Source organism: Podarcis liolepis, assembly GCF_965112155.1.
Source record: "Podarcis liolepis genome assembly, contig: SUPER_9_unloc_1, whole genome shotgun sequence".
NCBI classification, from domain to species: domain Eukaryota; kingdom Metazoa; phylum Chordata; class Lepidosauria; order Squamata; family Lacertidae; genus Podarcis; species Podarcis liolepis.
Genome location: NW_028148963.1, coordinates 1,143,331 through 1,170,261, shown reverse-complemented (window position 1 = coordinate 1,170,261; position 26,931 = coordinate 1,143,331). Strand labels below are relative to the sequence as shown.

Below are 26,931 nucleotides of genomic sequence, written 5' to 3'. Positions count from 1 at the left end.
AGACCTCCGGGTATAGGGTGGTATATAAATTCCATAAATAATAATATATTCAAGATGTAATGAGCTTCCTACAAGAATGTCATATTTCCATACAGGAAATTAGCCATTTGGTAAGCAACCCTTACTCTGAAAAAAATGTGTTCTGGAAGTAAAACACTAATATTAAATTTCATGTGACGCTTATTTAGGTTAAGTGAGAAATGTGGTATTTCGTTTTATATCTTGAATTTAAGAAATCAGTATTATTTTAAAAAGTTTTACTTTACTATTTCCAATCTCTTTCTAAACAGGCAGCAGTCTGCTAAACATAAAAAAATAAATAAAATAAAATTGAATGGATACTGTGTAAAAACGCTGGCTTTTCTTTTAAAGTCTGCCCTGCATATATGAATTTGGACCCTGTGTTGCTTTAGTTCACTCAAAACTTTACATGAATGGTTTTCCTCATTCCTTTCAAGGGCAGAGTCAACTCTTGGTCTTTTAGAACTACCGCATTTTTTGCACCATAACACTCACTTTTTTCCTCCTAAAAAGTAAGGGGAAATGTCTGTGTGTGTTATGGAGTGAATGCCTACGGGTGGCATGCCTACGGATTTTCCTCCTCTAAAAACTACGTGCGTGTTATGGTCGGGTGCGTGTTATAGAGCGAAAAATACGGTATGTTGTCCTTCATTTAAATAAATGGAAAAGCCCTTATGTGTGCCCACAACATGACAACTGTGTGTAGTGGGTACCATTTTTAAAGTCACTGTACAACTGAGTCAATGAAAAGGAACCAAGTGCACATATATTTCAATTTATAGGACAAGTCTATCTATCTATGGGAATCAATGTAGTTTTTATAGTTTAGAGTAAATCTATATGGATCTAAGTAGGGCTTCAACTAAAATAATCAGTTAAATATTTTCTCTAACTACATAATATTTAAAACTGTTACTACTTACCTAATCATTAATTCAAACTGAAAAGCTAATAGCTCATAGCAGAAAGTAAATACAGATTTAAGAACAACATTCCTGAATTGCAACCTCAATCATTAACATCTATCAATATTTTTAAAAGTACTGATTAAGAGAAGTTAACTTATATTACTATAATTCTGTTTCAGAAAAGTATGTATTCAAACATATCACCAAACTCTGAACATGACACTAGCTGTCCATTTTTGTTTTCTAAAATTTAGTGTTTATAGCTTTAACCTTATAGAATGTTTTTTTTTAGATATACCTTATCAGATCACATGTAGCATTAGTATTGCTGTTGATTCAGAAGTTGTAAAGCATAGTCTTGCTCTTGTCTAAAAATATAGAATTTCTCTAGATTTACACTATTCCAGTCCCTGTTACCAGATTAAAAGCTCCAAATTTACATGTCAAGTGTTCCTAGGTTACCAAGAGTATATTCTTTTGATGGCTCAAGTAGCTCTGAATAACAATTGTGAAGTAGTCCCAAAGAAAGGAAGACCCAAAGCCCAGTGATAGAGAACATACCTAGAAGCGTACATAAAATACAACATTTTATGTCTTTAGCTAAAATAACTGAGGCTGTAGGGCTGGAAAAGACCTCCATTTGAGACTTTGGAAAACCACTGCTGGTCAGGTTATGTAATGGTGGCCTAAAAGGACCAATAAGCTAAATCTTTACAATCGAAGCTCATTTATGTTTATGTACAACTGTAGTGCGTTGATTGTAGTGTCGGTGATGCAAAGTGGGTTTGGTACAATTGACTTCTTATCAAATAAGTGTGACACAGAAACAATAAAACTTCCTGTTATTGATCATATATAAAAGTCTCACAGTACTCTGACTTTTCAATGATTTAGATGGGGCTTTAAATCCCTTCAGCAGCCATAGTCTATCCATCTATGAATGGAGACGATCTCTAGAGGTCAGTAAGCGACTGATATAAGAAAAACCCAAGATTTGCACTGGGTTACAGAAGACCCGTGTTCAGGAAATGTAGATAGGTTTCCCTCAAGAAGCTGTCCTAAGGGTGGATTCACAGTATAAGTAAGTACTGCAAAGGAAACATAATTCCCAACACCATGTTTCTATCACAATGCTAATGTAGGGGTATTTGAATGGGAGAACTAATGGACAGAGGGTTCATATCCAAAACTGCAATCAGGCTTAATTTAGCAAAAATATGGGGGGGGGGATTTGTTAGGTGGAACTGAGGGGCCATTTGCTGGCCCTCCCTTCTGCTGCCTCTGCTCCTGCATCCCCATTATCCTGGGTAATTTGTTTACCCGCCCCCCCTGCAGTTCTTCCCTTAAAACTATCAATTTATGTGCAAGATTACCTCCTACTGAAAAGGCCATGGAAAAAGTCAGGCCATGCTTCCTAACAGCCAGGTTACAACAAGAAAAATGTCATCTTGCAAAACTATTCAGTTTCAGAATGTGTTCTATAAACTTGAAGAGTCAAGCACAATAATTTAGATTGGCATGATACCAGTCATTCGCTTTTACAAAGTAAATCATCTCTGCAAGTAAATGTATGCATTAAAAATGTTTGTATGAATTTCTCAGACCTTTCCACTTCAAATATAAATGTCAGCCCCTAATTGTGAAAGAATGACATGCTTCATGTTATTAGGGCACCAAGAATGGCAGAGAAATAAACTATAAATGTATCTAAAGGTATGATTCCCATCAGTGAAAAAGACTGTAGAAAAGGAAACAAGAGGTGGTACATACATATACCCTGAGGACACATATACATACATAGAATAGCTTAGCTTCTCTACTGAATTTCCAATACTGTTTCTCGCTGCACATATAGTGCCATGCATAGATTAGGCTACACAGTTAACAGTACAGTGGTGCCCCGCAAGACGAATGCCTCGCAAGACGAAAAACTCGTTAGACGAAAGGGTTTTGCAGTTTTTGAGCTGCTTCGCAAGACGAATTTCCCTATGGGCTTGCTTTGCAAGACGAAAACGTCTTGCAAGTTTGTTTCCTTTTTCTTAACACCGTTAATACAGTTGCGACTTGACTTCGAGGAGCAACTCATAGAACGCGGTGTGGTAGCCTTTTTTGAGGTTTTTGGTGATTTTTGAAGCTTTTCCAAAACTTTTCCGACACCGTGCTTCGCAAGACGAAAAATTCGCTTGACGAATTTTTCGCGGAACGAATTAATTTCGTCTTGCGAGGCACCACTGTATTTTACTCTTGTTTTGACACTAAAGGGGAAATTGCAATGAGATTTACCACTAGTCCTATGCATTTTGTTTTACCACAAAGTGAAGAAAAGTTTAAAAGCTATCTGTTGGCTTTAAATGGGCATTTAAAAGAGCATGTTATAATAATATGGATTTCCTCATCTGGTCTACAATTAAAATACAGGTCTTTACAAGATACTGGAAATTGAAACTGATTATAAATGTGAACGAATTTGTAAAATTTGCAGATCAGAACTGATCGGTTTCCCTAACTATGGGGGAAAATCCAGCAAGAAGTTCTCCTGCACACGTCCCATTTAAATAAATGGAATCTGCGCAAAAAGGCAGTGGCCCATATATGAAAAATATTGCCCTGTGTCAATGTTTGTGCTAAGTGTGTAAAAAGTGAAATTGTAACTTATTGCAACTTTGCTCTTGTTATACCACTGTTGTCTTGCCCATGGATTAAATCAAATGAGGCAACATAAAAGTATTTTTCTTTTTACTGAATGAGCAAATCAATGACACATCAGTTTTGTAAATTTATGTGCAAAAGCATTGAAGTGCTTTACTAAAAATTACAACATAGAAACACATTAACAAATTCATACAATCAGATTTAGAAATATAACAACACAAAGAGGAAACAGAATTACAGTACATTTACAACACAAGACAAATACATGGAATTCATTAGAAAATATTGTAATAAATAATTCATGAATTATAGTGCAATTGATTTATGCATAAATAGAACTAATTGCCTAGAAATCAGTTATTAACAAAATCTGTCAAAAATCAAGGCAGCCACAGAGTTTTACTAAATTACTGCAACAATGGAAATACTGCAATTAAAAAAAACACACAAATACAGGTATTTGTACTGTAAACAACTAAAAAAACAGTATTACTAAAGTTAATATACAATTTAATTTAATATAAAATAGTCATTAGCTACCAGAAATGGTTTAAACAACTTTACTGAGCAGTAGTTCTAAAAACAGAGGCACTGTTTTTTTTTTAATATAAAATACTTGAGAAACATTCAAATAAGTAGAAAGCATGTAGGGCTTGCTTTCACCTTCATTTAAAAGTCTGCTGAAATATGTATTTTCAGAGACTTGTCAATTTCTTAGTAGCATCTGGTAACTGAATTTAAAAGTACTTCAAAATTATAACTTAAACAACCTTTTTAAAAGAACACATTAGGGATGGATAAGGGGAGTCTATGCATTTCCCTGCCTTTCCTCAGTTGTATAATCAAAGGTTCAGACCATTCATTAGAAATAATTACATTTCTTTTTTAAAACGTACAGGTTGAGCATTATCTACAAACTATCAAAAAATATTTTAATATACTATTTCTGACCAAAAATAAATACAAGTACTAAAATGCTGAAAATTAATATTACATATAAAACTACCACTGTTAAAAGTCAATAGCAAAAATGATCCCTGATTTTATGAATCCTGTTACTTTTTTGGTCAGGCCACCTTTTAAAATGATATTAAAAGTGTACTGTAATGTCTTTGATATATATATCTCTGACTAAAGTCTAATATTGTCTGAGAAACTAAAAAAAAAAAAAAAAGCTGAGATCTAAGAAGTTGTGCATCAGTAGGAAATCCTCTCACAGTGGAATCCCCCCTTATGTCACGTAACACAGTGGTCCAGAAGGTCTTGACCCTCAGGAACCATTTTTCAGGGGGAGCAAGGAACTGTAGTGAGAAGGATGGAAATGATGGTGTCTAAGAAGGATCCCAGCTCATGTATTAAGCAGTAAACTAAGTCCCAATAAGCTCTCCAAGTAAAATGTTCTAGAAAAGACAGTGAAACCTGTAATCTTTTTTTTCTACTGGGAAAGACACAAGAAATCAATCATCTTAATCCTGACAAAAATATGGCTTAGTTCTTCAAAACGAAAGATGACCTGGACACCTGATGTTTGACGGTCTCTTAATTTCTCTAATACAGAATTTTGCTTTGAAAAGATTTCCTAATACGCAACAGAGCTGAAGAAGATTCAGCACGGAACTAAGAGGCCAGTTTTGTTACCTTTATTTTATATTGTCACTCCAGTTTTTAAAATATCAATAAGAAAGGGCTGATTCCCCTCTCAATAGTTTATTATGAAATGTTACCAACTGAGGTGGATAGCATACTTTTAAAATATAACGGCATGTGAATTCAGATGGTATAATTCACAGAGTCGAAATAATATTACCTTACACAAAATGTTGCTTAGAACGTGTTCAGTCACACATGCATGGCAAAATACAGTGTCTGAAAATTGTAAGCTTTCCCATAAAAATCTAGTTTTTCAATGAAAAAGGCCATGGGTGTCTCCATTAATATGAGATATGATTTGACAGTATACCCAGGTTACATAGTATAAAATCTAGTGGCTATGATCCTTCCCTTAGGGGGCACATTGCCAACACATAAGGAATTTCCATAGGGCTCAAAAGCAACTCTGTTGCTCTGCTTACGCCCTGAGCCCACGTGAATTCACAGGTAGCACAGTGGATGGTTTTCAGGGACTGGATGTGTACGTGTGTCCCAGACGTTCACACAGCCCCACTTGGTCAAGTTACATAAGCTCTGGTGCTTGCAAAAATTGGAGGTGCACACAGGGATCCCATCTCCCAGGCTGCCTTAGTGCACTGCTTGCGTGCTTGCTGGGAGAGCCAAGTGGAGCATGGTAAATCTGTGAACACAAAGGGATTCTTCTTGCAGGGAAGGATCATGCCCAGTACGAATACTCTGAAATTCATTTAAAAAACTGTAATCTAAAGGTAACTGGTCCTCTGAGATTCTATGAAAAGTTATATATTTAAAATGAACTGCCCGGCTTCCAAACAGTAAATATACAAATAATCTCTAGTTACTGAAGATTCAAAACAGTTTCACTGTTTCATATCTGTAATTCTATAAGACCCTGAACTGTAAATTTGGTTATTAGCAAAGTGATGATGTATCGGCCCACCAAAATGAAAACCTGATGTTCATTTTGATAAAGTAAAAAGTTCTGAAATGTCACAGCAGCAAATACATTACTGTTACAAGTGAGGTTTTTCAGTAGGAGTGTTACACAATCCTTAAATAAAATGTAAGTAGTCATAACACCAACTAACTAATCAGCACACTTAAACCAAAATAACCATTCTCAAGCTCATTCTGTGCACATTATGAACATGCTCTAATCTGCATTCCAACTTTCATCTTTAACCCTTACAAGTTAGCTTATTTTCCACACTAAAGGAAAACAGTTAATTTTATGCCTTTAGTATTCCATCTTATTTAATAGTTAATCATTCTATAGCTACACTAAATTTGTCAGTTTTCACAAGTATATATTTTGTAAACACCAATTTCTTGCTAAACCAACAATAAAATGAAAAGAACCAAGTTTTATACCTAACACACGCTTTTTAAAATGAAACTTTATCTATATCAGATGTTTAGCCTTTATGTAGTTTCTCTTCCATAGAAAATTCTATATTCAGCTAATACTTCACATCAGTTTCCAAGTTAAGAAACTAGCACTGTCCCCTAAATTTCCCTTGATTTGTATTATTTTCAGCTACTTGCAACTTCTGAAAAATTCTGAGGCATAAATGTCTTCAAAGTATTAATCATGTATTTCCTTAATAAGATGGATTATTGAATGGCTAGGGTCACTCTTCATCAGTAAAAAAAATGTTTCACATGACAAATACATATTATTCCAAACATTTTATGCTATTGACTACTGAATAAAACCTGAATCTTTTTCACTTATTTGTACAAGGATTATATTAAATACAAACTATCACAATTGTGATCGATTCTATCATTTTGTCCACAGTGAAAACCCTGAATAAAGTTATTCTTCAAAAAGGCATGTATGTGGTTTCTGAACTGTAAAATTTGTCTTCTGTCTAAGTGAATTTTTCTGTTTCTCATGTGTGTATGTTGAACACAGCCGCATACACACACACGCACACACACACGCACGCACACAGAGGTTTCTAACAAATGAAACTATATAGGCTTGCTGCTATTTTTGCAGGTGCCAGTCCCTGAATCCGTTATGTTAAATAACCCAGTGTCTTGCAATCGGAGTTTCTTTTTCGGCGGAGTCTTCAGCGTTCCAGATCTTTCTTTAACTTTGTATTCTAAAGTGCTGTGAGGTACCCCATATATTCCTTGTGCTTTGGAAACACTCATTTTTCCACTCATTACCATTGTGATAGCTTCCTCCATTATTTCATGATCATATTGTCGGTAGCGACCACGCTTTTTCCTTGGCTGTTTGTTATCCTTGCGATCTAAACCATCTTCTGTGGATTCAGAGGTGCCATCAACAATTCCATTCTTAGCATTAAGACACAAAGGAGAGAGGTCCCCATGCAGAAAGTATGAATCAACACTTGACTGAGTTACAGCTGCAGAACATTCGATTTTGTTCTGTTTTGGGAGTATATTTTTCAATTTTTGAAGAGCTGATCCTTCTAAGACTGATGGGGTTTTGGAAACATGGTACATAACATCCAGAAGTCCAGCACTATCAGGCTGTTGTTTGGGCACAGCATTGATTCTTAGCTGAGGAATTTTTAACTGTACTGTTGGAGCTGAAGTTTCATATTGTACATTTTCATTTTTTTCTTTAAACTGAGTGACCATTCTTTGTAGAGTTAACTGATGGAGGTAACTGGAAGCTGTTGGGAATCTTAATTCTGAGGTTTCAAGTAGAGTGAGTTTACTTTTTTCTGTGCGCTCTGCTTGAGCTTTTGCCCACAAGGCTACTTTTTGCAGCACTGCACAAGTTTCTCTACTGTCTTTGTAAGAGTAACTGTCATTGAAATCTCGAGTTTTGTTTCTAAAGGGTGCAGGCTTTCCTGCTGGTAAGGCTTCTAAGTGGAGAAGTAAAGTTTTTTGAGGTATGCCATAAAGTATGCCTGCTTTATTAATGTCCAGTGCTCCGGACTGAATGTCTTTCAACGCTTTTGAGAGCAAACCATCTGCAAACTCAGCACTTCTTTCCACATAGTCCTCTCTGTGTCTGTGGAGTCTCCTGGATGGATGGAATGAAACGATGGTGAACTGATGCATGAGAGACTCTCACACAGCTATGGAAGGGAAGGGTCCACTCCTTTATTATACTCCTTGCTTAGGTAACATCACTGCTTCTGATACTTTTAAGTCTTTGAGATGTGGTAGCTATTGATTACCATAGCAAAAGCTACAGTTCTGGTAGGACCATGTGTCAAAAATGATACCCCAGCTTCTACAGCAGCCCTTCCAAGAACTTTAAATCCTAGCTCAGTATTTGATAACTTTCGTATCTGCTTGCAATTCCCTTTTGACAGATGCTTGCAGAGTAACACTTAAAAACTTTACACAATTTAACATCCATTGAATGCCCCCATCCAAAAGGAGTTTTGTTAGTAGAAACGTGACGTTACCGCTAAACAAGTAATAAAAGAGTCAACCCCCTCATAGAAACTTCGTTGCAACTACTAACAGAAAACATATTAAGACATCCAACTATTTTTTCAGTTTTGCAATTAAGTCCTAATCTTACATCCTAATTGCTAATAAAATGATCTATTTTTTTCCACGACTATCTGAAAAAACAAGCAATTTTAAAACAACATGGAATAATTCTATTGAACTGTTAGTCTTTTTTAAAAAAAAGTTTGCAAAAAGCACAATTGACAAAAAGAGCCTGCTATTGATGGAAGGATGCTAAAATTATAAAATCTGTTATTTAACTATTATTTCAGTAAATAGTACATTTCAGCACATTAAACATCTAATAATAAATGGGTCTCTCAGCAGCATGACACGAGTGATAGTTTCAAAATGCAAGAATGGCCATCAAGAGCTCTCTCTTTCATTAGGAAATAATAAGGAGTATAGCTGTTTTTTAAAAAAACTTTCTACTATTAAAATGTAAATATTTTTCTTTGTCTCTAAATCATGAAGAATAAATTTTCTTCAATAGCCTAGTTTCCTTATGTATGTAAGCATTCAGTAAAGTTTGGTGATTGTTCTGATAACTTTTCTTTAACAGAAAAATGTGAAAAACACAAAATGAAACATATGAGTTATATATGAACACACAATTATGAGTGAAACTCTTTGGCAAAAGCAAAACATGTGTCAGTAAACATTTTACAGAAATTGGTTACAAAAGAAATATGTTTTCAAGCTTAAAATTTAATTTCCATTTATTACGTTTAACAAAACAAAAATAATGCTTATTTGCTTACCCAGACACAGAATTTTCAGAACAAGATCCATCATATGCTGACTGTTCCAAGCTTGTTTTCTTTGTAGAAAGATCTAGCACTCCATCCCCTATTGTAAGAGCAAACAGTATAAGGATTACTTAGGTAATAGGTTTCCTTTACAGTAACAAAATTCATTTTAATGTTCCTTTTCATCAAAAAGCTATCTCTAATAGGGCCCATGACAGTTTCTAGGGTTTTCAAAATGTGCTCACAGATCTAGAAAGGTTGGTGACCTATGGTGCAGGTCATATATGTCCCCAGCCCCAGGGCCAAATAGGGTTCCAAGTTCCACATACAAGCCTGATCTATACATGCAGCAGAATGAGAATGCCTGGAGATGAAGAATGCTTTTTTAATGCTCCCCTATCAGTGGCGTAGCGTGGGGGGTGCAGGGGGGCCGGCTGCACCGGGCGCAACATCTGGGGGTTAGGGGGTGCAAATCCACGGGTTAGGGGGCGCAAATTACTTGCCTTGCCCCGGGTGCTGACAACCCACGCTACACCACTGTCCCCTATCCATGCCACATGACCTGGAAGCTGTCTGCGGACAAACGCCGGCTCCCACAGCCAGTAAAGCGAGATGAGCACCGCAACCCCAGAGTCGTTCGCAACTGGACTTAACTGTCAGGGGTCCCTTTACCTTTACCTATCCATGTTTAAAGATTTTCAGCAAGTTAAAGCCTAGCATACCAGAGAGAAAGGTACTAATCCAGTCTGTTTCATAATATGCTAACCTTCTAATAGCAAGAAGATTTTGCACACAGGAACATTTAAAAATGTGATTGCCCACCAGCAACCTGAAATGATACTGCCCATCCTACCATCTCATTCTGCTACATATATGTTTTACATTCAACTGATGGCAGATATATATAAATTATGCAATTAGAATATATACCATTAAGATGAGTAAATGAGCTACATAATGAGATGACAGAAAGCTACTTCTCATATTGCCATATTCATAATTACATGGCAGTGGCACAATAGTTGGTAGCTTTAATCCGGCGCCGTGATGCAAAGCTCCCTCTGGTGGCGTACCCCCCTCCCCGTTCCCCAGAGTTTTTAAGGGAGGACGGTGCTGCTGACGGGGTTGGAGGAGCCGGGCAGCAGCTGGAGGGCGGCTCCTCCAGCGGGGAAGAGGCGAAGGCTGGACGTGGCATCTCCCGGCTCAACTGGCTGCTTCATGTCACAGTGGCCACGGCAGACGGAGGCTATGGGTGCAGCTTTGGCGCGGCATGGAGGAGGTAGGCGAGGGCGACGAGCTGATGCCGGGAGGTGCCACGTCCAGCCTCTGCCTCCTCCCTGGTGCCCTCCAGAACTTGGCGCCCTGGTGCCCCTCTATGGGTAAGACGCCCCTGGGTGCATGCCATGTTTAACTTAGGAAAAATGCTGCAGCTTAGCAGAAAAGCACTGGGAGGCATATCCTTAATTATATAGCTTTAAAGAGAATATCTTGGCAGATAGTTACAGATACTCAGCCATTTCAAAGTGTAGGTTGAACAAATGGGTTGGAAATGGGGGATTTCTCTTTAGCCTAAATTTCAGATATCAGAAATGAGTATAAGTGTAACCCATCCTGAGAAGTGCCTGGTCATTAGTACTCTTCAGGTATTTGATAGGCAATGTGGGGGAATAGCAAGGTCTGACCAAAGCAAGTGGTGAACAGGTGTATTTGCAATTCTGGGCACCTGTCAAAGTTGACCCAGAGCCAGATAGGAAATTAAGGATCCAGTACGATAGTTGGACCAAATCCCCACTCCTGAGGCCTATAGGATATCATCTTCATCTGCCTGGCTGAGGTGCAAGCTATTATTTCAATAAGTGTCTTTAATAACTACTTTTTATAACAGCCATTGCTAATATGATATATAAAATTTATACCTGTCAGCATTTTCAGCCATTTGACTTTGTTCTATTGTACAATGGAAGTATCAATAACATGCTTACAACCCATTTCACTGCTCAAAAGGGCCAGCTCTTTGGCATTGTACACACCCGGAGGGTATTAAGTTTTACTCCCTCAATCTTCATTGCTCAATGCAGTCCTACTCCTCTTCTACTCATTAAGATATCTAAAATTTAGGCTAAAGAGAAATCCCCTGCTTCATGGCCCATTCGTACAGCTGCTGCAATCCCCAACCCCATCATGCTGCTTGGAATAAAACCACATTTTCAGAAAGGGCATTTTCTGAAAATGAAAACAGCAGCTGTAGAGAAGATGCATTAACACAGGTAAGTATGACTCCTACTACAAACCTCCACCCCCAATGTTGAAAGTCAAAAAGAGGCAAATTTATACAACAAAATAAATTTTCACTAAATAAGTATATGTCTGTGAACAGTCTTATTCCTTCTATTTAAAGAGGTTATAGCAATGGAATAAGGACAAGACATTTATATACTACCAACAATTTATTTTGTGTCTGCAAAAGTCCATATATTAATCCATCCAACAAAGGATAATTAAGACCTAAGGATGCTAACTTGCTCAGTATTAATTCTCTTTAATGGCATTTTGAAAAGTAAAACGGTTACTACTAACTCTTTGTTCTGCATTTTTAAATAAATAACTTTAAAGATGCACTAATTTACATGGAGAAGCTGCAATACTTAACTCCCTTTCACTGAAATCAGTGACTTGACTTTGGAAGAACTATCTCCTTATTTCTTTCATGAAGTCTTGGTTAGAACTAAATTACAAATGAACTTCATGTGAGCTGCCCCTTCCTGGTTTGATTTGGATATATGGTCAACTTAAGAGGGATATTTTAAAAAACAAAAACAGAGAACAATGCCTACAACTCTGAAAGAACATCAAGGTTAATCATTATGCCCAACTAACTATACTTTCAATCTTCATTTGTGGCTGACAGCACATTTAGCAGAAATAACGCAATTCAGTCTTGTAATTTGCCACTTGCCTGCACTAAGTAGCTGGCAGCTTTCCATGGGTAAGCACCCAAGTGGCAAATTATATTGTCCTCTGCAATTTTCACTGCAGGTGTAGCCAGCACATGCGATTTCAGGGGCAGTAAGCTAGGGCTGGCTACCCTCCCATCAATTTGTTTTCTCTTTTTACTGGTTTTTAAAGGCAAATGCCACAGAACCTGATACAGTGGCTGTGATTCTCTCACTGGACTTTCTCACTGGGCCTTTGTATCTAGGAGCTGCAGCAGCGAAGAAAAATCAGTGCTTTTCTTATGCTGTGTGTGGGACAATAAGCACAGTACAGTGGTGCCTCGCAAGACGAAAAGAATCCGTTCTGTGATTCTCTTCGTCTAGCGGTTTTTTCGTCTTGCGAAGCAAGCCCATTGACGGATTAGCGGATTAGCGCTATTAGCAGCTTTTAGCGGCTTATCTGCTTATCAGATCAGCTGATAAGCAGCTTAGCGGCTTAGAAAAAGGGGAGGAAAGGAAAAAACCCCCGCAGGAACTCGCAAGACATTTTCGTCTTGCGAAGCAAGCCCATAGGAGATTCGTTTTGCAAAGCACCTCCAAAACGGAAAACTCTTTCGTCTAGCGAGTTTTCCGTCTTGCGAGGCACCACTGTAATCTCGTTTCCCTCTTGCTTGCTTTCACTTGGATTCAGAGTCTACGGGAAGTGCTGGTGGCAAAGGAAGGAAGTGGATGACTCCCACAGCAACTGGTTACAAACTGGTTACATTTTAAATGCCCTACTCCAGCAACTACTTGAGAGATATATTCCAAGAGGTTCTCAATTCATTTTAAAAAACTCAATGTGAACAGGTGTGTTTAAAATCTGCTCATTTAAATATGGTGCAGTCATACGTGCAAGAGAATCATGTATGATCTGTGGATTGTGGCACCTATCTTTACAAATTGTTTTGTATAGATAATAGTAAGTGAAACTGTATTCAAGATAGCTTTCTTATTTATCATAAAACTCCAAGAATTTCATTTCTAATCACATCAAACAAACAACAAAAAAGAAATTTACCTTGCTGAGTATTCTGCTCTTGTATTCGATTCACAGTGAGGTCTAGAGGGCTATCCTGTTCTTCCTGAAATGAATTTTCTGTTTGGTTCATTTGGATACCTTTACATATCAGACTTGTTTCATATGACGAACCGTTTCTATTTTCTTGCATTTTACTACTTTTTGAAATGTATTCAATTGCAAATTGACGGATCATCTTTTTCATTAATTCCTGAGCAACTAAGGGAATGTTAGGATCACAGTTCTGAGGAAGATCTGTAGGAAAATAATAGCAAATAAACATATGAATTAGAATAAACACATTTACTGCATTTGCTTTATCCGTCTGCATCAAGACTTAATACTCCAATGGAACATTTATAAAGTTGTCGGTCTATGCCATGGGTAGGCAAACTAAGGCCCGGGGGCCGGATTCGGCCCCATCGCCTTCTAAATCAGGCCCGCAGACGGTCCAGGAATCAGCGTGTTTTTACATGAGTAGAATGTGTCCTTTTGTTTAAAATGCATCTCTGGGGTTATTTGTGGGGCACAGAAATTCGTTCATTCCCCCCCCCCATATAGTCCACCCCCCAAGGTCTGAGGGACAGTAGACCGGCCCCCTGCTGAAAAAGTTTGCTGACCCTTGGCCTATACTCTACAGATTTCACTTATTTAAATAATAGCAGTTAATTCAATATTTTCTGTAAGTCCTGTCAGCTCAACACACTCAAGGGCTAAAATCCCAAAGAAAGAATACAAATATACACAAGAGAATCGCACTTGTAGTCAAATATTTATCTAGTTTTTGCTCTAAGATCTTCAATGCCGAAGAGGCAGCTGCTTCTTCAGCTCTCAAAATACAGAAAATCTGGGCTAGAAAGTCCTCAACTGTATAGAATTGCAAGGAACCCCAAGAGTCGGCTAGCCCAACCCCCTGCATTGCAGGAATCTTGCACGAGAAACTTCCATGAATAGACAACCTTCACCCCCTACCCTCGTACCCAGCAGAAAGTACTTTGCCCATGCATTCTGAATTACTGCTATCATGTGAGCAAGACATTTACTTTTCAAAAAGTATTTATATCCCACCATTTTTTCCATTCAATGTAGCTTACAAAAAAAAAAGGTATTAATATATCCCTGCCCCACTTGCAAACTGATTTTAAGGATTAATGTTTGCTACTGCAAAAATAGGCAGAAACATGTAATACTGTAGTAGGAAACGCTTAATTGTCACTAGGGCTGAACCATGTCTGGCTTTCAACATTGTGATATACCAATATAACACGATGTCTGAACTAAGGATGTAACTATGTAGAGGTGAACGGGGTAATGTCCTGGAAACTGCTATTACTTAGGGCAGGGATGGCCAAACTTGGCCCTCCAGCTGTTTTGGGACAACAACTCCCATCATACCTAGCTAACAGGACCAGTGGTCAGGGATGATGGGAATTGTAGTCCCAAAACAGCTAGAGGGCCAAGTTTGGCCATCACTGACTTAGGGTTATAAAATGGATACATGTTTACTTACCATTAACATATTTTTACAACTGTTATTTTATGGTACAGAGTAACAGGGGCAGAAGGCACCGTGATAACTGGCTTCACGGTTTTCCCCACATCACAATTTTTTACATAGCACACACACACATTGTGATTCGCGATATATCGCCATGTTGAATATTATGAAAGTGTTACCACAATGTGAACTTCAAACTGATTTTTGACAATGTATTGATACATTGCCCAGCTCTAATTGGCACAAGAGTATACAGTCATGCATATATTACATGAAAGGTGACAAACTAAAATTGAAGACAACATGAAGATTATTAGATCTAGAAATTCCTGCAAAGTAAATGAGGTACCCACACTTGATTGGCTTTTGTTTAGCCCTACAAGATCTGATGCATAATTTTGGTATGCTCCAGAAGCTGCCATTACTCTTGGATTCTCAGGCAGAAAATCATGTACGTGGAAATATTGCAGTTATATATTATGTGCTAAATAAACAATGCCTGGAAAGCAGAGGTGTACACCACCATCCATGCCCTTGACTGAAAAGCCTAGTGTATACAGTGGTGCCCCGCAAGACGAATGCCTCGCAAGACGGAAAACCCGCTAGACGAAAGGGTTTTCCGTTTTTGAGCTGCTTCGCAAGACGATTTTCCCTATGGGCTTGCTTTGCAAGACGAAAACGTCTTGCGAGTGTTCCGTTTCCCCCCCGCCTTCCCCCCTTTTTCTAAGCCGCTAATCCGCTAATAGCCTTTTAGCCGCTAATCCGCTTAGCCTTTAATAGCCGCTAAGCCTTTAATAGCCGCTAAACCGCTAATAGTGCTAATCCACTAAGAGGGTTGCTTCGCAAGACGAAAAAACCGCTAGACGAAGAGACTCGCGGAACGGATTAATTTCGTCTTGCGAGGCACCACTGTATTTGCTCAAAAAGGCAAGAAATTATGGAAACAGTCACAGTCATGCATTCTATGAAGGGTATGTGTTCCAGCGGCTGACTACTGCAAACTACTCTCCCTTTGCTCTCCACAAGTAGCTCCAGCATAGATACAGAACCATCCTACATACAGTTCTATGCCAACCCAAAGGGAGGTCCACCCCATAACCAGTTCCCCCTTAAAGTAGCTTTCATAAGGTAAGTGAATCAGAAATGCTTACCATTAGAAAAGGTTTTAAATTTTTAAAAAGAAAAATAAAGAAGAATATAAAGCTACACTGGGACAGACTGGCAATGGCAAACAGAACATATGAAAATTGCGAAGGGATGGCAATATCCAATTGCAGGGTTGCGTGTTGAAAGTGATTCTCTAATTTTTTTCCTTGGTTATGTGTATTTTCTTTTTCTTTTGTATTTTCTTTTGTTGTAAATATGTATGTTTTGTACATTTGTACTTAATAAAAATAAAAAAGAAAGTGATTCAAAAGAATTACTAGACAAATACAATCAATTATGACATCAATTGAAGTAATATTACCTTTCTTGCGAAAGAGTGCATTTAGGTAATTCTCTGCTTGGCACTCAATTTTATCAGTGTTGGACTGGCCCTGAGATGATAGTTCCTCTGTAGGTGTTGACTGCAAAGAACCAATAATTGTTGTATGATCCTGAAAGGTATAAAGAACACTTCTAAATATGGGTAAATTATGGCTCTAAAAGTTTGCAAATAGTGACTAAGATTAAGAAGGCTTTCCATTTTAAAAATATGCATTCATCAGATCTTTTATACTGTAAAATAATTTGAATTCAAATAAGATTTTAATAAATATATTAGAAACCATCTCTTTCAACAATTTATAACACACATACTCACACTGACTGCGTCTTTATGTAAATTACAAAAGGAACATTTTTCCTCCATAGACCAGTCAGCCACTTCTTCTGGTTCACAGTCTAGAGGGGGAAATTAAAAGAAAATTATAAAAATAAAGTGTTAAAGAAACTTATAATTGACTACTACCAAAGGCAATTATCTGTTTAACTATTCTTAAGAAGAGATACTTTTACAATGAGCTGTCACCATGAGAAGATTGCATATGTACACAGTACATTGTTTTCAAAAAGATATACTGTATTAGTTTGGAGCCCAAGCAGATTAGTGACTTTTTCTGTTTAATTCAATGGAGCCTAAGTGCAAGTAACTATGACAAAACTTAAATTCCAGATTTCAGTGGGAACTAAGAATGACTAAGGCTGCAATCCCAAACCCCAGGATGCCCTCATGTTGGCTACCTCTGCTACCTCTACCTAACTTGGGAGTATGCCCCATGAAACTTATTTTTGAATAAACATGCATAGGATTCCAATATAACACTCTCTATTGAACCCACTGAGATGTATTCTCCCCTCTAATATTGGATATGTGAAACACAAGTTACAGTGGTACCTGTAGTTACGAGCTTAAATTGTTCCAGAGGTCCGTTCTTAACCTGAAACTGTTCTTAACTAGAGGCGTGCTTTCGCTAATGGGGCCTCTTGCTGCTGCTGCGCTGCTGGCACACAATTTCCGTTCTCATCCTGGGGCAAAGTTCTCAACTCAAGGTAACTCTTCCAGGTTAGCGGAGTTTGTAACCTGAAGCATTTGTAACTCGAGGTACCACTGTATTTGCTTTAAGGAACTTTGAATATTTCTCCATACTTCATTCAGATTGGGTTGTGTTTGTTTACAAAATTTAACACACTAGCATAAAGACTAAGAGTCTAGCACCAGCTAATTCTGTTTCTAACACTAGGATTTTTTTCTAGTACCTAGAAGGCAGACTAGTACTCTGTTAAGGAGGTGATGAAAATGCCATTGTCAGCTCCTGCTTAGTCAACCAATTGGGGGAATACAAGGGGCATGACAGCATAAGCAAGATAGCAGCAGATGCTGGTAGGGCAATGCAATTGAGTTGCTACTCGAGAAAATGTTGGCTTTTTAAAGATCTAAACAAATGAACTCAGCACTGTGTATTTTCTTGGCTGGAATCTGCACTCCAATAAATAAAACAACACTTTCTAGCACCTATTAATCTATAGAAATCCCAAAGGGACTAAATTCAACAGGTATATATGGTGGAAAAGCACCAAACTAGAAATTCCCATACTGTATCTAAATTAGGATGGGCAATTTAATTAAAGAAAATAATTGTGTCACCATAAATTAGTTCCAACTGAACTATACCTTATTGTCTTTAATTAGTAGCAGGAGAAAACTCATAATAACACTAAATTCTATCATGTCAAATTTTTCAAGATCTCTCCATATAAAATCATCCTGATTTATGAAACGTAAACATTTTGATACCTCATTTATCTCTTAAATATTTTTCACTGAAATAAATGGGGCTCTAAAATGTTTAGATGGCAGGATTGTATATCTTGCTAGGCTGGTACGTAAAGTAAAATGTATTCTCTCTTAAGCAAATATTTACAGATTTTTTTTCTTTTTATATTTTTTCTTTTTATATTTATTTATTTAAAACATTTATATATTGCCTTTCAATGCAGTTTACAAAGACTAAAAACAACACAAAGAACAATAAACTATTCAGCATATAAACAACAATTAAAAAAAATAAACGGCAGGTAGAAGTGCAATAAATTGAGTGTTTAAAATGTGAGCAAATGAGGGTTGCTATTCAAGATAGTAAAAATGTTTTAAATGATTGGGTCATCAATCTAATTTCTGCCTGGTGCCTAAAAGAAAACAAAGTTGGCATTAGGCATATCTCACCAGGACGGCATTTCAAAGAGGCCAGCCATTCCATTTGTAAAATGGGTATTGACAGATGACCACTGTGTACTGGCCAATTAATATCTTCCTTTCCCTCAAGAAGAATGTCAGTGAAACTATATGAAAGTAATAATAATGCTTAGCATTTATAATGCTTTTTATGAGTGTTGAGTTCCGCAAACATCAGGTATGCTGAACCAATGAGTTCTGCATTTTGCTGAACTACAACTCCTATCAGCCTTAGCCGGCATGGTCATAATGGGATAATGAGGACTGTAGTTCAGCATCCTCTGGAGCTGGAGGGGGGAAGGCATGTTTGCCATCCTCATATACATTATCTCAGAGAACCTTTCCAATCTTCTAAGTTAGGTCACTATTATGTTCTTCATATTGCTGTTCAAGATGAAGATAAGTGGAGGTACTGTCTTGACTTCACAACCAAGATGTGAAAATGCTGTCTATCAATATTTAAATTAAACAAACAACTTATAAAATGAGAGGAGACTTGAAATGGCTTTAGTCTGTCTTTGGTGAAATGCTTCACAAATTTTCCTTGATTGTTCCTGTCATTGTGTTTTCCAACAGGAAAGGATACTCAGGAGTAATACAGCATCTTGGACCATTTCCTAATTCCAAAAATCACTATGTTTCAAGAGGAATGTCAGCTGTAGCGGCATGAAAATCCCCTACAACTTTTAGGAAACCAGTTTGATTTGTCTGTCTCCGCAGGTGGCGTATTTAGGTAGGTAACCATATCTACAGAGGAGGGGAAGTCCACTAAGCCTAAACCCTACCAAGTAGTGTTGCAGCCATGACAAAGGAACCATAACAAGTTATTCCACCTTCGGATCACTGTCATCCCAATCAACACAAAACATGAAAGCAAGACCGTGTCCAGACACTTGAGTGGTGACAGATATTAACAGACAGACTCATAGCTGTCATGGAGATCATGAAATACTATCATGACAAGTACCGGTAGATCTCAGCATAGATGAAATCCCTCAGAAAACAATCCTGGGAAACTAAGACCGTCCAGCTAACTTAGGTAGGAAGACTGCTGGACTGCAGATTGGGTGATACATCCACCAGAAGCCCAGTTTTATCTCTAACACTGACCCTTAAGAACATTCAAAATGACTGCCAGAGAATTTTTAAATGGTGAAATTGCAACAGAATCTCCACTACCCATCTTCTAGGTTTAAGATACTGCAACACAGAAAAATCCAGTGGATAAAGCTGACTTTTAACTCAGCATCATCTGACCAGGCTTCTGTGATAAAACACTAGCTTAGTATGTTAATCAAGAATGAAATCTATTAATGGACCTGAATTGAGAAACAGAAGCTTAAAAACAAAAGGGGTGCTGCTAGGACAATGAGATGGGGAAGGGGATTTAACCCTCAAACGTCTACCAGCATTCTGCCCATAAGCCTATCTCTCTGCCCCAGCCCTATCTGCTCCTGCCTTGGAATATGCATACCATGGCCACTTCTATTCCTCTCTGCCCTGTCCAGACAACTCATTTCCAAGCAGTTCCCAATCACAGTAGAGAAAAACCAATAAATCCCAACACAGAGAACAAGTAGACTGATGTACAAGGCACCCAAAAAGTAGTTTTCCTGACTTCTTTGAAGTCTCTTGTTATTTTCCCTGCTAACATCTTTTTTCATGGCAGAAGCGATAGGGTTGAAGCCATAACATGGGGAAAGCTTTACTGCTTGATTCTGCTGACTCTGGAATCTAGTCCTCAGCCACTGCACCAACTCTCTTTTAAAAAGTTTTTTTTAATTAAACAATAATTTATTAAAAGAAATATATTTTTACAAATATACATTTGCACAGGATTCAGAAAAGTGAGACTTTATTCAGTTATGATAACAATGGTGCAAAATCATTACTGTTATCATATTTAATTAGTTCAAAAATAATCTTAGCAGTACACCGATTCCTATTTTTCCTTTCATTAGGTAACAGCCCAAAAAGAAACTCAACAGTGTCAATATTCTAAGGTGAACAAAATATCAGGAACACTTATGTTAAATCAAGGACGTTAAACTACTCTTAAATCAAGGTTAAAAGAAATAGAAAAGCACTTGTAGAGAAGAGAACACACACTAAAATTCCCCAGCACAATTCCTTATTTTTCAAAAACATGCTTCAAATTGTCACATTATTTAAAGGTAGCCTTTAAGCACTTCAAACTTTTTTTTACCTTCAAATAAACTGAGGTCTCTTCGTAGCCTTGGTCCATAAAGCCCTTCTAAAATACTTTCAAAACCTACCAAAAAGAAAAATTAAAACATTTTACAATTACATCAAAAAGTTATTTACACAAATGTAGCAGTGGGAAAAGTATATAATTACATTTGGGGACAAGACACTAAATGGAGTTTCTTCTCAGTGCTAATTGGCTAGTGGGTATCTTCTTTTTCCCTTCCAATGTCTTCTTCCAAGTGGTATTTTTGGGGGGAGTAGAGTTATTGATAGAATGGCACCATCCACATTATTGATAACCTTGTACATAATCTCCCCCAGCCCACAAATGCATCTCCGAATAGAGCATTTAGGGTGTGTGGGGGGAGAGATCATGGCTTGTGTGAGAACTCCAGTGAATTGCACCCCCTTAAAATTGTGTGTCCCAGCCCACCAAATCTCTGAAATCCCTTCACACAATGTTGTGGCTTGTAGGATCAAGAAATAGAATTTCCAGAGCTTTGTTCCCAAGATATCTACTAGATATTTTGGGGAAAGCTTTGTCTGTCCATTTGTTTGTTCACTATACGTTTAGATACCTGTGTAGGTAACACTGCCATACTTGGTAGAGGGTTTCTAAGGTGGGGACAGTGCTGTTTGTCGAAGTCTGGATGTCAATGAAACTTGTCTTTGCCCTTTATTTGACATAGTTTTGCTTGCGTCTTGAGATATCATCACCAAACCCAGTCCTTGTACTCCAGTGGTGGGGATGGAAGACTTCATCACCACCAAGATGCCATTCGGATGTTTGATTCATATTTAATCAAGATGGTGGACTGAAACATGCTTTTGGAGTAACTAGACATAATTTTTGGCATGATGGGTCCAAACTCACAAATTGCACTATCCATTTAAAATTCACAATATTTGTTGGTTTCTAAAAATATCCAGGCAGCACTGGGCACATCCTAAAAGATAGTACTGCTAGGATTAACATATTATATGGATTGTTGGTTAATAAGAGGATCTCTTTATTGTTCAATTCTTCAATATTTACAAAGTTTATGTCTATATTTCTCTGAAGTAAAATTACAACCCAACCCTGTCTTACTGCAGTACTACATTATCTCTCTTCTGTGTATTTTACATTTTAATACTCTTAAGAATTCGCAACCAGTTTGGTTTAATATTATGTGTTAACTGGATATCTATATTATTTATTTGATAATGTTCGGCAAAGTTTGCAAGATCAAAGTTAGTATGACAGCTACGATTTATATACAGAGTGGAATGAATTCTGCCTCCTTTTTGTTCTTCCCTCAAATGATAGTTAAATTGTGGACACACCAAGGCTATGCTGTTACTCATTCCACCTCTAAGATTTAAGTATTTTGGAACATGGTTTAATAGCTGATTTGGGCAAGGTACGAAACTGGATGAGGAAGATCCTATGTTACACAAATAGCTTCTTCTCCAGCTCAGGAGCTCTGTGATTGTTGCCATATACAGTAAGTTTAAAACACAACTGTCACTGGCTTGGTATATAAGTGAAAGGCCAGTAGCTACCTTCCTATTTTACATGTGCAGAATGTGCAAAGCAGGGCTTCCCCAAACCTGGGTCTCCAGCTATTTTTGGACTACAATTATCATCCTTGACCACTGCTCCTGCTAGCTAGGGATAATGGGTGTTATAGTCCAAAAACAGCTGGAGATCCAAGTTTGTGAAACCCTGGTGTATAGCATATATTTACGCTGCACATACGTTTTGGATCACCAAACATTACCTATATTGCATATGCTAAAAGCCTAATGAATGGAGGAATCCAGAGCTCCCCTTCTGATATACCTTTGCTACTATGTATGGTCATAACACATTGTAAAGGTAGTTTTATTTACAAACTACTGTTATGATAACCTAGCCTCTTGAGACAGCCATCATTTGCATGGTTTATAAAGACAACAGGAAGCCAAATCAAAGAAGTGTACAGCTTGCCCAAAATGGAGGCAATCTAGAAGGCAGCATTAACCACACCAGGAAAGGAAAATATAAATGTCATTCAGTAGTCAAATACCATTCCTCTATTTTGCTTCTTGGAGCCCAGAGCTGAGCGCACAAACTACCCAGAAGGAACACATGTCCCACACCAGAGATACTGCCCCTTCCCATACTAGAATGATATATGCAAGACAGTAAACATTGAAGAGGTAGGCAAAATTTCAAAAGCTCCAATTTCCATTCATATGCTGCTTGTTGCAGAGAACACAACTATAACTTTGTTTGAAAGTAGACCTAGACTGAAAAGAGTTTAAAGGGCAAGTCTTTTAGCACACAACTGCTTACAGTTTTATTATATACATACAGTAAATGTTTTAAAACAGAAAGCATCTTTAACATTTGCATAGTTTTACTAACCTTCCCTTCTAGCTAGCTACCCATAGAAAAGAGGCATTTTGGGATACATGATGGTAAACTAACAGAAACTTACTCAATAAATTCATGACCAGTTTCAATAAATCTGGTCTTTGATGGTGTCACACATCCTCTGAAGGTTTGCAGCTTAAGTTGGGGACATTACTGGATGCTGCTCCACCTGAGTAGCAGGTGGCAGCAATGGCCAGGATCATTTTTTGTTACCAGTTTGGAATGAATTGGGGGCAGGGGGACTTGTGGATCTTCAGATGTTGCTAGACTACAACTCCCATCATTCCTGACCACTGGCCATGCCAACTGCACACAGTCCGAAATTACTGGCCACTTTTCGGGTTTTTTTGCAACTTAAGATCACCATCTAGTGACCAAGTTAAGAATTGCAGTCACCTCATTTGCCCATGAAAGTAATCTCCACTGCAGGATAGCAAGGGCAGATGTTAACAACTATTGTTGATATGCTAGCCTAGCATGGGTAGGCAAACTAAGGCCCGTGTTTTTACATGAGTAGAATGTGTCCTTTTATTTAAAATGCATCTCTGGGTTATTTGTGGGGCATAGGAATTCGTTCATTTCCCATCCCACCCCCAAAATATAGTCCGGCTCACCACAAAGTCTGAGGGACAGTGGACCGACCCCCTGCTGAAAAAGTCTGCTGACCCCGGTGCTAGAGACACTGCATTGTGGAACTGTTTGCATAAGTAAACAATCCACCTGTGAAGCTATTTCACGTGTTTAAATGGGTTACTTATCTCTTGTGGGTAGGAGGGAAGCTTTGAATCCAACTTTACAGGAGACAAAGCAAACTGCCTGGGTTGCTCCCAGCCTCCTGAGGATTCCAAAAGCTGTCTGTTGTTAATGAGGCACACATTTTTCAGTTTGCTTTCTGTTCTTTGCTCCCAGGTAGGAAAGGCATGATTTGGTCTGTCTCCCCTTCTTCTTTCTCCTCCAGGTGGTTATCTTCCCCCACCCCCTTATTTTAGAAGGGGTTTGTATGGACATTCTTTAAGCAAAATGAGCTTTGCTGGGGGGGGGGGGAATCAAGGAAGAATGGGAGGTTGCTTTGTTGTTATTTTAGCAACAAGTTTATTTCCTCCATTTGTGGGCATTCCTTTCTGGTTTACATAATGAGCTGCTGGAAGGATGCTTTGGAGATGTTTGGGACCTTCTCTCTTCCCCCAACCCCCAATGTTTCAAAGGAATACTATGGAATAATATTTAGGATGAATATTATGGCATTTTAAAGACTCATTTGAACCCACTTTGTAAGTCTGCCACCTCGTTGTTTTATTGTAATGAATCTCATAATATTGGACTCACATTGGCTGGGACAAGAAAACACTCGAGAGGACATGGCAGCCTTCAAGGAAGGGAGAAGGAGGGGATGGTGCTAACATTAATCTTTTAGTGAGATTCTCAAATTCTGTATATTAAAAGGCCTGCAAAATGCAGTAACATTTACATATTTGGTTTGCCATGGTAAATGTGGCATCCCAGGTACCCAGAACCTTTCATGTAACAGGATTCTGAAGGCTCAGCTGTACAGGCAGTCCTGCAAAAAAAAAGATTCTTGCAAGTGGAGAGTTACTGCTCAAAAATAGTAAATTAGGTTGCAACCCCAATCCCATTTGCCTTGATATACAGTGGTGCCCCGCAAAACGAATGCCCCGCGAGACGAAAAACTCGCAAGACGAAAGGTTTTTTCGTTTTCGAGTTGCTTCACAAGACGAATTTCCTTATGGGCTTGCTTCGCAAAACGAAGCTTGCCCCCGCACCCCGGACCTCTTTTGAACCAAGGGGTGGCAACAGGGAGAAGCGATCTTCTCCCCTCCGCCCCTTGCTTCAAAAGAGGGGACAGAGGGGAAGGCGCCCGCGCCTTCCCCTCTCCCCGGACCCCTTTTGAACCAAGGGGCGGCAACGGGGAGAAGCGATTCTCCCCGCTGCCCCTTCCCTTGCTTTAAAACAGGTCCGGGGACAGAGGGGAAGGCCCGCGGCGCTTCCCCTCTGCCCCCGGACGGTCTCCATAGGGACGCATTGATTGATTTTCAATGCATTCCTGTGGGAAACCGTGCTTCGCAAGACAAAAAACTCGCAAGAAGAAAAAACTTGCGGAACCAATTAATTTCGTCTTGCGAGGCACTACTGTATTTCAGTAGGATCTATTTCTGTGTTAGGGTTATGGTTAGGGTTGTGTTGTTAGGCCTGTTCTTCTAATAAGTTTGATATACTGTTAGAGACATATTTAACTGTGACTGCGGTACTTGCTGAAGCTGCAACATAACATATTGAGTTAATACAGACGGACACCCCCCCACCCCCACATTTATATACTTATGGCTGACAACTATTGCTGAGGCTGACCCCCATTGATGTTTGTGGTATCCAACTAAGAGCTGCTCTTAAAAATATGATAATAGCAAACTGTCACTGATGTAAATTGTGTATTAGTTCATGTGTTTCAAAAAAATAAACAGAAAGTGTTGCTGCATTGGGGGGGGGGTGACTAGCCATTTTGGTTTTGTGCCTGTAACCCAGGTTCTGGGATCCTTTGGCTCCTAGCTTTTCCATCTCTGTTTCTAACACTAACTGCAGATGATGGGAGGAGCCCAAAAATGTCTGGAAGGACACAGACTTCTCATTACTGAAATAAAGCAGCAGGTTTCAAAATGAATATTGATTTTTGTTCTGTCTCACATTTTTCGAACGTATCATTCAGTGCTGAACTGGATTTTTAACAAAGCAGAGGGCAGAAGGGTCTGGTGGAGGAAAGCAGAGGCCAACATCACATAATGATCTTCTTGGCCAAATCAAACTCTAAACCAATGTTTCTCAAGCTTGGGTACCTAACTGTTGTTGGGCTACAACTCCCATCATCCCTAACTAGCAAGGCCAGTGGTCAGGGATGGGAGTTGTAGTCCAACAGCAGTCAGGGACCAAGTTTGAGAAACACTGCTCTAAACCAAAGTTTCTGTGATCCTAGATAAGACACACTGTGTACTCAACATGGCCACTGATGAATGCTTATGTTCCTGTGTAAAGATGGCTCCAGCTTTATCAGTGAGACAGTAGCAGATCTGCCTTGGACTGTTGCAGGATTTGCATTCTCATGCCTTTGCTGCCCTCACTCCCACTCTTACTAACGAATTTTACCATTAATGAGTTTTCAAAAAGGTATGCTATTTCGTTCTTTGAATATTTAACCATATTTGACCAAGATCAAATACTAAGCAATCAATTGTCCGTATTTGACAATTGTGCCAACTCTAACTAACTTTATAAGATCATAAAGTGTTCACATGCACTCCACCTGTATTTGCCAACTTCTACTCCCCAATGAAAGATGTAGAAGACATATGAAAGAAAGAAAGAAAGAAAGAAAGAAAGAAAGAAAGAAAGAAAGAAAGAAAGAAAGAATACAGAGTGGCGACTTCAAATGTAGTTTTATTTTTGAGATGGTGTGGAAGAGATATTTGGACTTCTTTTTTTAAAAGAGTTATACTAATGGAGGAAGTGCCAAAGAACTTTTAAAGCTTGTTGTGCCATAAAGTCATATTCTGTGGACTCAGTGATCTAAACATCAACGTGGCTCCATCACATCTTTCAGTTTCTGAGAATATCTCATCACAGAAATAATAATGCTATATAGTATGCAGAAGAAAATTAAGGTAACATTGCACATCAACTTAGTTATGCACCCAATA

At 38.4% G+C, this 26,931-nt stretch overlaps 1 protein-coding gene across 10 annotated transcripts in view; it reads right to left on the bottom strand.

Moving 5' to 3' along the window:
* Positions 1 to 26,931, bottom strand: part of LCORL (ligand dependent nuclear receptor corepressor like) — a 60,579-nt gene that overhangs the window by 20,580 nt on the left and 13,068 nt on the right. For 4 of the 10 annotated variants that reach the window (XM_083520505.1, XM_083520514.1, XM_083520508.1 and 1 more), the window contains exons 2-6: positions 20,822 to 20,887; positions 16,705 to 16,784; positions 16,369 to 16,498; positions 13,403 to 13,657; positions 9,422 to 9,512 (exon numbers count right to left, since the gene is read on the bottom strand). In XM_083520505.1, the coding sequence (XP_083376631.1) occupies positions 9,422 to 9,512; positions 13,403 to 13,657; positions 16,369 to 16,498; positions 16,705 to 16,784; positions 20,822 to 20,887 (622 nt within the window). Of the gene's footprint in view, positions 1 to 3,648; positions 8,221 to 9,421; positions 9,513 to 13,402; positions 13,658 to 16,368; positions 16,499 to 16,704; positions 16,785 to 20,821; positions 20,888 to 26,931 lie in introns of those variants that run through there. The other 6 variants (XM_083520512.1, XM_083520513.1, XM_083520507.1 and 3 more) reach the window with 4 other exon arrangements.